This window comes from Dipodomys ordii, unplaced genomic scaffold, assembly GCF_000151885.1.
Source record: "Dipodomys ordii isolate 6190 unplaced genomic scaffold, Dord_2.0 Scaffold67, whole genome shotgun sequence".
NCBI lineage: Eukaryota > Metazoa > Chordata > Mammalia > Rodentia > Heteromyidae > Dipodomys > Dipodomys ordii.
This window is the reverse complement of record NW_012267283.1, coordinates 11,464,979-11,477,152: the sequence shown is the minus strand read 5'-3', so window position 1 is coordinate 11,477,152 and position 12,174 is coordinate 11,464,979. Positions and strand designations below refer to the sequence as shown.

Below are 12,174 nucleotides of genomic sequence, written 5' to 3'. Positions count from 1 at the left end.
AAAAAAAAAAAAAAAAGACAATAAGTAATTCCAGCTGGGTGTTAATGGTTGTCTGTACTTACTCAGGAGGCTGAGACCTAAGGATTAAGGTTTGAAGCTGTCCTGGACAAACAAATTCTGAGATACCTATCTTCAATTAACTAGCAAAAAGCCAGAAGTAGAAGTGTAGCTTGTGGTAGGGAATCAGCCTTGAGTGGAAAAGCTGAGCAAGAGCACAAGGTCCTGAGTTCAAGCCCCAGTAATGACATAAAAAATAACTATAAATAAGTATAACTAGATAAAATTTAAAAAAAATAAAATACAGTAATTCCTACTTGAAAGATCCCATTATGTTGCTTTGCTCAGAGATCATCTTCAGAGGCTTGCTACTAAAGTTAAGTATATTGTTAGGTCATGCGTTCTGATCACATGAGGCTAGATGGAAATGGAAGCTTTGATGCTGGAGGAGAGGACCAAATAAACATGGGCATATTCCATATTCTCAGGCAACCCACTGGAGTGGAAAGGATCATAAAGCTGAAGAACCTTCCTATCCTTTTATGGGTTAGACATAGCCATGTGTTCATTTGGGTGATAAGATTTATGGCTTAAGCTTCACTGAAATTTGCCTTCTCCAGCCACTCAGCAGGGCTGGAGAAGAGGTAGATAAAAATTGAGGAAAAATTTTCTAGTAGGCTCTGCAGACTCATCTGGCTTTGGATACCAACAATTGCCATGTCTAAATCTAAAATTACAGTAATTAGAATAAATGAGTCACTCAGAATTCTGCTTTTCCATTTTTGTCACAAGTATCTTTTCTAAACTTCCTTTGCCTACCCAGTCTAAATACTTACACCTTATCAGGTATCTGAAAGCACAGGGTAGATTAGCATTTAAAGATTCTAAGGAATAGTTGAGTAAGCCTGATAACATAGGAACAGCCCATAGCCAGACACTGGTGGCTTTACCTGTAATCTCCGCTACTCATGACACTGAGATATGAAAGATGGATGTTTGAGACCAGCCCAATCAGAAGAGTCTCCACAATAGCAGCAAAAAGCTGTGCTATTGGTATGGCTCCACTGGTAGAGTACCACTTGAACAAGCAAGCTGAGGCTGAGTAAGCCTCAGGCCCTGAGTTCAAACTGAAAAATTAATGTTAATTAAACTTGCACATATATATATATATATATATATACATACAGACACATAAACATATATATGAGCATTTTAGAAGGTAGTGAATAGTAACTTCAGTCTTACAGCCTAGTACAGGATTTCAGAAACTGTTTTTGTAAAGACCAAATAGTATGTATTTAAGGTTTTACAGGATCTAATGTTTTTTAGAGCTGTGTGACAGTCACATACTGTCTGTCACAACTGTCTTACCATTGTAGTGTAAAAGCAGCCCCAGATAATTCATAAGCAGTGAGCATGCTGTTCCAAAAATATTTGTGTGTTGAATTTCAGTCATCTTTGCATGAAGTAAATTTGCTTTTGACTCTTTTCAGCCATCTAAAAATGTAAAACTCAGCCTGACACTGGTAGCTTATGCCTGTAATCCTAGCTATTCAGGAGGATGAGATGGGAGGATCACAGTTCAAAGCCAGCCTTGTCAGGAAAGCCTGTGAGACATTCCAATTAACTACCAGCAAACCAGAAGTAGCACTATGGCTCAAAGTAGTGGAATGCTAGTCTTGAGCAAAAGACTTAGGGATAACACTGAGACCAAGTTCAAGCCTCACAACCAACAAAACAACAACAACAACAACAACAAAAAACAGTTTTAGCTCATGAGCAGCACTAGGCCACCAGCTGGCCTTTACCTGGTCTAGCAGAGGAAAGAAAGGCTTAGAACTTGAATGCATCACCACGCCACTTCTCAAGCTGCATCCCTCAGGCATTCTGTGAGTACAGAATTAGAGACCGGATGACGAACAGTTGCTTGGTGTCGTATTTTAGGTTTTTTGGTTTGCTTTTGTGACTGTCCTGGGGCTTGAACTCAGGACCTGGGCACTATTCCTGAGCTTCTTTTGCTCAAGGTTCGAGCTCTACCCCAGTAGCATTTCTAGATTTTTCTGAGTAGTTTGTTGGAGATATGAGTCTCACAGACTTTCCTGCCCAGGCTGGCTTCAAACGATTGTCAGATGTCAGCCTCCTGAGGAACTAGGATTACAGGTGTGAGCTACAAGCACCCAGCTTGTGTTTTTTAACAGTTCGTCACTGGAGTGACAATACATCCAACTAGCATTCTGTTAATTGTTGTAAAAAACTGTGCCTTACCCCTAGGCCATTTTTCTCCTAAATAATGGAGAGCTGAGGGCTTTCTTGAAAGAAGTGAAATTGTATTATTTTGTCCAAATATTCCTACTGTGCTTTTTCAGTGGTTGCTTCCTGACAGTTGTGATAACTTTTTGTAGCTTCATTTCACCTTGGATCTGGTGCATTTTGTAAGCTATAGCTCTGGATTCTTCACAGAGTAGAGAGCACACAGCACACTTTAGACAGAGCAGAGCATTATGGTTTCCTAGTCTGAATGCCTCACAAGTGAAATGAGCACCTTTTCAGAATTTCAGAAATGTGGATTGTGTTATTTGCAGGTAAACACAGTGCTTGAAAATACTACTAGAAGAATACAATGTATACTTCAGTGTGTGATTGCTCTGAACTTTGAAAATAAGTGTTGCTTTCAAATATGAAGAGCTAATGTGTTTTCCGGTTGCTTATAGCCTCTGATAGTCTTGTCTTTGCTTGCTTTAAAAATATTCAGGTGGAAAAACCTTGCAGTGGAGGCCAAGATTTACTACTTTATCCAGCCAAGAGAAAGCAGCCCTTGAAAAGTGAACTGGACCCTGACAAGGTACCCCTGCTACCTGCTTCCAAGCAAACACAACCAGCGAAAGAGAGTCCAGCAGTGATGCCAGGAGATGTCAAAGAGAAAGTGGCTGAGCTGCTGGTGAAATACACAAGTGGGCTTTGGGCAAGTGCACTCCCAAAAGCATTTGAGGACACATATAAAGTAAAATTCCCCGAGGATGCCTTAAAAAACCTCGCTGCACTTTCGGATGTATGCACCATAGATTACATTTCCGGAAATCCCCAGAAGGCCATTCTCTATGCTAAACTTCCATCGCCTCCTGACAAGATCCTAAAGGATGAAGGGCAAGCACAAGGCGATTATGACATCAAGTCTATGATTGAGCAAGAGTATTTGCAAATAGAGAAAAACATTGCTGAGAGTGCCGAAACCGGTGCAGAGGATATGACCATAGCCATTCCTCCTCTAGTCATTCCCACTGAGGCCTCCCCATCTGTGCTGGTGGTTGAACTGAACAACACAAACGAAGTGGTTATCAGGCAGGTTGCACTTTCTAACTCTTTCCAATACTGATATGCTATTGTTACTTGACTATCATAGATGCTGGGATTAAAAGATAAAATATTCTTGGTTAGAAAGAGTTATAGTGGAGTGCAGTATTTGCACTAAATGCTCAAGATACGCAACTGTTCTTATGAGAAAAGATAACTAATAATTCTAAAATAGAAATGATAAAATTCTCTTGAAAAACATGTCTTCAGATTATTTAGATAACTTTTCCCAGTATAAGTTTGCATCTTCCCTAGCTTTTTCCATTATAAGCATGCATCCTGTATTCTGCATTTCACATGTGGAGTGGGGTGGCTGGAAGCCAGCAAGCACAGTAGGCAATGTTTGTTCTTAACTTGATCTAGGTCCTTGGCACATGCCCCACCCCTGCAGACTTGGCAGACCCCTACCAGACTGATCTCTGTTCTATAATCACATATTCATACAGACAGGCTTCATAAGGGGCCTGGAGGAGTGCAGAGGCAGAACCTGCACATCACAAATGGAAATCTTGGTCTCCACTCTCAAAAATTAACATTGGGTCTAAGAGTGGAGCCTTCACTAACAGTGAAGCTGTTTAGTTCCATCCCCAGCATTATAAATGGGGGAAAAAAGTATAATTAACTTTGTGAAACTATATGGCATGCCTACATTGATGTCATCATTCTCTCTCCACTTGCTCAAGTAATTTCCAGACACTGAATCCATTCTTGTGACTACCACCTCATTCCAGCTGTAGCATCATCCCTTGCTCTCACAGGACTGCATCTGGCCTTTCCTATAGGGGCTGCTGCAGAGAGAAGAAATGCCTCGAATTCCCACTTCTCCCCACCTCCCATCTCCTTACTGGAGCCTGTGCCAAGCAACCATATCACCACTGCAGTCTGAGTCCTGCCAGTTGGTCTCAGGACTGAAACCTTTAGTGGAAATCCAGGCCCCTGAGACTCCAGGTCCCAGGAAATGGGGCTCAATGCAGACCTCCCAGGAGATTGCAGAGTGGGACAGCTGCATTCCTGCATGTCTCAACATTTACAAAGCTCTTTTAAGTTTAAATGATAGAGTATGGTAAAGCCTTGGGAGGTTCAGGAGTGAATATTATGCTTGTGTTGCTTTAAAAATAGCCTTTGCTCCTCAAAGGGGCTCTCTCCATCTGCATAGGGTCTTTTTTTTGTTGGCTGTGGGGCTTGAACTTAGGAAATAGGTGCTATCCCTGAGCTTTTTTGCTCAAGGCTGGTACTCTACCACTTTGAGCCACACAGCTCTTCTTCCAGCTTTTGGGTAGTTAATTGGAGATAGGAGTCTCACATATTTTCCTGCCAGGGACGGCTTTGAACCATGATCCTCAGATGTCAGCCTCCTGAGTAGCTAGGATTATAGGTGTGAGCCACCAGTGCCTGGCTTGTGTAGGACTTTTAAATAGATTTTTGCCTCTTTCTGGTAACAAACAGGTTTAGTACAGCATCTTCTCTCCTGCTCTCTACTTGTCTATATGCAAAAACACTCATAAAGGAATAGCTTCTTACAGCTACCTGGGCTCATTGGGACCCTGGGTAACAACTGGTCCATACCAATGTTCTATATGCCTACCCCCACCTCCCTGGCCAGGTGAGTTCATAGCACAGCCTCCAGACAAAAGGCTTCCGTGGGTAGTTATGGCAGCTCTTGTTTTCATGGCCCAAACTTGGTTTTCAAGATTTTTTTTTTTTTTTGTCTTAGAAGCACACCCTTAATGAAAACAGGAAAATAGCAGCCATGTATGGAAGAAAATAAAAGAACTGTTTTGTTCAGTTATTTTTGTGATTGTTCAGTGGTGTTTGAACTGAGGGCCTCATGCTTGTTAAGCAGATCCTCTCCTACTGGAACTACATCGCCAGCACTGTTTATTTTGTTTTAGTTATTTTTTTTAAGTAGGGTCTCGAGTTTTTGCCTGGGCCAGCTTCTGAGGAGATCCTCCTATGTCCTTCCATGATGCTGGAACCCAGCTATACCACCATGCCTGCCCTATTTGTTCACATGGGAATCTAGCCAACTTTTTGCCTCGGCTGGCCTCTAACTTAATCCTACTGATTCCTGCCTTTGGAGTAAGTGGGATTACAGGCATGTACCACCATGCCTGAATGAATGTGTTTTGATAACCAGAGATAGATCAGCAAGACTGCAATCATCAGCAGTAGAAAATTGTAGAACATTACAGGGTGTGTCTGAAAATAATATACTCAGAAAGCATACCTTTTAGAGGCTTCAGCTAGAATATATCACTTTTTAGAGTAAGAATTCAACATTTTATTCTAATTGGTTCATTAAATTTTTTTAGGGGGGATGTCACATTGCTATATTTTCATTTTGGCTTTTGTTCTTGTTGTTATTGTTGTTTGCAATTATATGGATCACACCCAGGATCAAACTAGACAAGCACTCTACCATTGAATCACTGCTTTTCAGAGCTGAGGTTTACCTCACCCAGCCTCAGGACAATGCTGTCTGCTAGATTCTCTTCTTGGTGGTCTGCACAGATCTAGTAGCCTTACTCAAGATCTGAGGACTGCTCTTACTTGCCTCTTTCCTTTTATGTAGATTTTCAGTGTGTCTTACTTTCTTCCAAACCTCCTCAGCTTGATCTTCCCCAAGAGGCCTCTTCATTCACTTGTGTTAGTGTTGGTCAGCTCTGTTGTACAGTGATCGGGACCTCAGCCTTGCCTTGTGTGATCCCTATAACCCTACCCCCTGAAACCAGAGATGGCCACAGAAGAGTTGAGCCCTACAGAATTCCTGAGGTTTCCCCCTCCCCCTACTCCTGGGCTATTTCATTTGTGTTCTCTTCCTGTCATTAATCCAGGTATGTGGGCAAAGACTACTCAGCTGCTCAGGAATTAATGGAAGATGAGATGAAGGAGCATTACAGTAAGAATCCCAAGGTTGCACCAGTCCAGGCTGTACATGTCGGGCAGCTGCTGGCGGTCAAGGCCGAGGAGGATGCCTGGTTACGTGCACAGATCATCTCAGCAGAGGAGAACAAGCTAAAGGTAAGCATTAAAGCTTCTCCTTCATGGGTAGTGAACACTAGGGTTGAAAAGATTGTATCTATAAAAGATTATGAGGAGTAGTTGTGTGAGCTTTGAGCTTGGCAGTATATGTATATGCTTCTCAAGAAAGGTTGCATGACCCATGGTGTAATATGGAGAAGGTGATTTATTCCCATTCCCAATACCAAGCAGTCCAGTAGATCCGAGTCCAGACTTCCACAGAGGGCCACAGCCTGATTAGAGAGCTGCCCTTCTTCCTCTTCCTGTTCAGGGTTGCTCTCCTTAGTCCTCTTAGACTACTGGGAGCTCATCTGTATCTGTCAGCTTTTCATTTCCACAGTTTTTATGAGCATCAATTAGTTGTTCAAAGAGTTCCATTTTGACATGTCCATATGTATACACAGTGTACCATGGTCAAACTCAGCCCCTCTTCACTGTCCTCTACTCTCCTTTCCAGACCAGTTTCAACAAGCATCATTGTTCCATTTTCATGTACAGTAAGTGTCTTGACCACCCTCTCCCATCCTCTCCTGTTTTCCCAACCACCTTGCATTAGTACCTGTATGAGACATGTTTTGCATTTGGGTGTTTTTGTGTATCTCTGCATGGTAATTGGTGAAAGAGGTTTCCCTGTGGTCTTTCGCCCTGGCTTGCTCTCTAACACCCCTGCTATTCAGTAGCGGTCAATGACTTTAAATTTTTTGATATTTTCATCCACAGTACAGTTTATTTCAGTGTCATTCATGCTGTGATATTTTGTTTTTTTACTTTTTAAAATTTATTTTTGTCAGAACTCAAGGACTCAAACTTGTGTGCTTGATCTGCTGGCACTCTACCACTTGATCTGTCTCCAGGTCTGATTTTTTAATATATATATTTTTATTATAAAGATACAAGATACAGAGGGGTTACGGTTACATGAGTAAGGTAATGAGTACATTTCCTATCAAGCATTGTTACACCCTCCTTTGTTTTTCCCCTACCATCCCTTCCTCCTCACCTTCCCAATTCCTCCCTCCCCTTCTCCCTCTCTCCCCCCCTCTTTCCCTTGCAAAGTTGTAAAGTTCGTTTTCAACATAGTGTCTTGTACATCTCATTGTTCCAACGGGTCAACCTGTATCTTTATGTCAGCATTTTGTTACTTCCCTCCTCCTCCCCAAATTAGAAAAATATATATACAAGATGCAGAGCACCAGAATCAAATACAGTGAAGACACAGGTTATACCATAGGAGGAAGAGCATAGAACAGAAACAAAAAAATCACGTAATACATTATAAATACATTAAAAACAACAGCAACAAAGATAAAACCTCTTGTGTCCCTATCTTGGGGTTCATTTCACTTGGGGTTCATTTCATCTTATACAGTCATATGTACATAGCTTTTGACCTTTTCTGCTTGTCCTAGACATCTAGGCCTGATTTTTGCTGGTTATTTTGCAGATGGAATCTCTCAGGCTGGCTTGGAACCACAATCCTCAGATCTCAGCTTTCTGAGTAGCTCTGAGCCATCAGCACCCAGTTTGTTCTATCAGTTTTTTTTTCTTTTTCCTGTGTTGCTTCTTCCTTTCTTGGTAAATGCAGAATGTTTGTTTAGAAATTACTTTAAGGAGGTTCTTAAGGTTCTTAAGCCCCTTGCAGAGGGGCTGTTACTTTATGAAGAATTTGGGGAAACATCACTGAAATGTTTCCTCTTCACTAAGGAAATGCACTTCAGGACCTCTGTACATCATCACCTCTTTCATAGGAGAGTGCCCTTGACTCCATGTTTCACAGTTCTGTGTGTACATGGGAGACATGTCCAGAGAACTTTGTGTTCTCTCTGGATTTTGAAAGCAGGGAATTATGCCACCATCTTTGCAGCCTGTGTTCTACAAGGCAAACCTGAAACCCGCATGCCACTATCAGCCCCTGGCCGTAACCCACTATGTGTCACTGAAGATATGTAATCATTCTGAACAGTGCTTAGGTCTACCTACTCACTGAGACTCTACACCATTGAGAGACAGAGAAGACACTGTTTCCTACCTAGTTTGCTCAGGAGATAAGAGAGGCTTTGATCCTGTCCAAATAGGAGATCACTCAGCCACCTTTTTCATTCATTGTGAATTTAGGAAATCCCTTAGCCAATATACAGAAACATGGCCTTTAAGAATTGAGTGACTTTAAAATCTGAAAAGTGTAACGGTTTGGCAGTTTAAAAACACTTATTATATTTCCCCTAACTATATAAGAGAAATGTAAATACAATATCACACAAGGCTTCTGTCTATGTTTGTAGCAAGTTTATCACTAATAATCCCAAACTGGAAACATCCCAGATGCTTATATATGTGAATGTATAAACAGTTAATTCATGCAATGGAATATTATGCAATAATCAAAAAGAATGAGCTTCTGATATAGACAATTATATGGATAAATCACATGATTTGTGCTGAACAAAAAAAAAAGCCAGTCACAGTAATATTACCCTATGTAAGTGATGTCTAAGAACTGATAAAATCTGTTTGCAGTGATAAAATTGGGACAGTGCTTGCTTGGCATAGTAAGTGAAGAGAGGCTAATTGCCAAGGACCAGAGGGCACTTCTGGGAGGCAGTGGGAATAGTCTAAGTTTGATAATGGTGGTGAGTATATGGGTATATATATATTGATCAAAACACATTTAAGCCAGGCGCCTATGGCTCATGCATGTAAACCTAGCTGCTCAGGAGGCTGAGATCCTGGAGATCTCAGGAGCCAGCATAGGCAGGAAAGTCTGTGAGACTCTTACCTCCAATTAACCATCAGAAATGAGAAGTGGCACTGTGGTTCAAAGTGGTGGAGCATCATTCTTGAGTGAAAAAGCTCATGAGACAGTGCCCAGTCCTGAGTTCAAGCCCCATCACTGACAAAAAAAAGTAACTATATACATTAAAGCATTATCTTTTATTCAGTATAAAGCATTATCTTTTATTCAGTATAAGTTATACTTGGATAAATTTGAAAACAGATTGAAAAGTCCTAAGGATCAAGTTGAAGGGGGAAGCACAAGACTGGTGTTTGTGACACAGGCACTCAGCCTGACTTTGCTTGTATTTTTGTGGCCTTAGTCAAGTCCCTCCTTTGCTCTGAGCCTTTAGGTGATAGGCTATAACTGCCCCAAATATTCATTGATAGACTTCTACTTCTGTCCATTTCTCTTACCTACCCTTAGGCTATGCTATTTTAAGGCAAAGGGATCTTTTCTTTCTTTCTTTTTGGTCGGTCTTGGGGCCTGAACTCTGGGCCTGGGCACTGTCCCTCAGCTCTTCAGCTCAAGGCTAGCTCTTGAGCCACAGCACCCACTTCCGGCTTTTTTCTTTTTGCTTATGTGGGGCTGAGGAATCAAACCCAGGGCCTCATGCATGCAAGGCAAGCACTCTACCACTGAGCCATCTTCCCAGCCCCACAAAGGGATCTCTTATGAAGAGAAGAATCCTCCATAATTCCCAGGGACATATTAATGGTGCAGCAGTGTTTACAGTATACAGTGCAGTTATCCACAGACATTGTCCAGAATGCCATCGGTATTGCTGCTGAGAGTTATGGATAATTGATAGAAATTAAAAAGGTAGCTGAGTATTTTATACACTAGTATGTATAGTGGTCCCACCCAGTTCTTCTTCCCTCCTCCTGGTGGGGCTCAGTTATTTCTTCCTTTATTTGGAGAAACCACAACTACTTCTAGCAGTAGCTTTGTTTCTCTTGGGTTAAACTTTGCCTGATGATGGGTATCAGAACCCTTCTTGCTCTCCATCTGTGAGATCCTTGGTGTGTATACTCCCTGAGGCTGGTGCCAGTAGGCTTGACCAGACTAGACATGCATGTCAGAGCAGCTTTGAATTACTCAGGTGACTCTGTGCAACTTGTGACCGTTTGATGGCGCCAGAGAACCAGGAGTGGGGGGGGGGTGCTCTGGGAGCCTGCTGGTGCCAGTATCAGTATTTCAAAGAAACTGCTCTGTCCTCACAGAATAGAGGACAGTGTGGCAAGAGTCAGTCTGGGCCATCCAGGGACAAGTGCTTTATAAATGCTGTCTGCCAAGCAAACAGGTAGTGGCCTGATAAGGACAAGAAAGAAAGGAAAGAGGCAACTTATGATCATTTCAAAAACCCTTTGAAGACTTTAGAGCAGTCTTCCTTAAGGTCTGTATTGTATTAAGAAAATGAAAGCTGCCCTGCCCCTGAGTTTGGGAGGCGGGGGAGAGACAAGGGGCTAAATTAGTGTGACAGAGATGCACTTGTACACAATGAGGCTTACTGCCTTCCGTGCAGGTTCTGCCATTAATCTGGAGCCACAGCAATATAAAGTATGAGTTTATAACAAGTGCTGTTTTTCAAGAGAGAGAAGGAAGGCCCACATGGTCAAGGTTTGAGTTAGTCTCCCTGCCTCTCCTGGTTTCCTGAGACTCTTGACTAGAAACTTTTATGTTAATGCTGTCATCTAAGTACTAAGAAAACTGGCCTGTATACTTTTTTGTTTTCTCAGAAGGTGAAAGAGACCTATTTTCACTTGTTTGGTACTACTTAGCCAACCCTGGTTTTTAGAGAGAGAAAGGGAGAGAGAGAGAGAGAGTGTGTGTGTGTGTGTGTTTTAAATAACCATCACCAGCTTTCATTAGAGAATCATATTAGATTTCAACAATTTCAGATTCTTAGTTATCATTCTAAACCACAACCTAATGTTTCCAGATATTAAAAAAGCTTTGTATTTACAGCCTTTTTCAAAAGAAAGCTTTGCATAAACACTAAAAATTATCTATATTAGAATTATACTCTATAAAAATACTATCCAGGCTCCTGTAATGATCTGTAGTAATAGAGAGGAGAGGTCTACCTGTGCAAAAATGCTCTGCCCCAGACTGAGCTGGAAGCCTAATCTAGCTTCATGCCCTTAAAAAAGAACAGCTGAGCTGGACACCAGTAATCCTAGCTACTCAGGAGGCTGAGATCTGAGGATCAAGGTTCAGAGCCAGCCTGGACAGGAAAATCTGTGACACTCTTTATCTCCAATAAACCACCAGAAAACCGGAAGTGGTGCTGTGGCTCAAGAGGTAGAGTGCTTGCCTTGAGCTGAAGAGCTGAGGGATAGCACCAAGGCGCAGAGTTGAAGCCCCACAGCTGACAAAAAAAAAAAAAAAGAACAGCTGTGCATGTTCATATTTTCAGGGAGTCCTATGCTGTCTGGCCTTCTTGTTGACAGTAGTATCTTGGTCCCTAGAAGCACAACGGCTGAGAAGAGGCCATATGTGGCCTGGGGCTTCTAGAATCTGTTCTGTACCATAAGAGCAATGCCCCCTCTCTATGAAAACTACTATTGCCCAAGAACATGAGGAAAGTGTGATTGAAGAGAGGACAAGGTGACACAAGCACCAGGCCATTAAGGAGGATAAGAGAGGAAAGCCTCAAGTTGGCAGAACCATAGGTATGCTGCTAAGAGACTGACTGCAGCAAGGTCTTTACCCTGCTCTTCCCATTATTCAAGGGCTGAAGGAACAGATGCGACTAGAACAGGAAGCCCAGGTTCTCTTTGTCCCAATCCATCTTTCTCTTCTGGGAATCATCAAGGAGTGCATGTTCTGGCTTTGTGCAGTTGGCTGTGATACCATTGACCTTAATGATTGTGAAATAAAATGCATCAAATGGTTTTTTTTTTAAATTTTATTTTATTTTATTTGTGAACAAACTGTACAGAGGGGTTACAATTGCATGGGCAGGATAATGCGTACATTTCTTACCAAGCATTGCAGCCTCCTCCTTTGTTTACCCTTCCCATCCCTTC

At 41.9% G+C, this 12,174-nt stretch overlaps 1 protein-coding gene across 1 annotated transcript in view; it reads left to right on the top strand.

Moving 5' to 3' along the window:
* The window catches only part of Tdrd7 (tudor domain containing 7), a 66,408-nt gene that overhangs the window by 28,822 nt on the left and 25,412 nt on the right, over nucleotides 1-12,174 (top strand). The window contains exons 7-9 of the mRNA XM_013023249.1: nucleotides 2,750-3,336; nucleotides 6,183-6,369; nucleotides 8,210-8,315. Coding sequence (XP_012878703.1) covers nucleotides 2,750-3,336; nucleotides 6,183-6,369; nucleotides 8,210-8,315 — 880 coding nt within the window. The remainder of the gene's footprint in view (nucleotides 1-2,749; nucleotides 3,337-6,182; nucleotides 6,370-8,209; nucleotides 8,316-12,174) is intronic.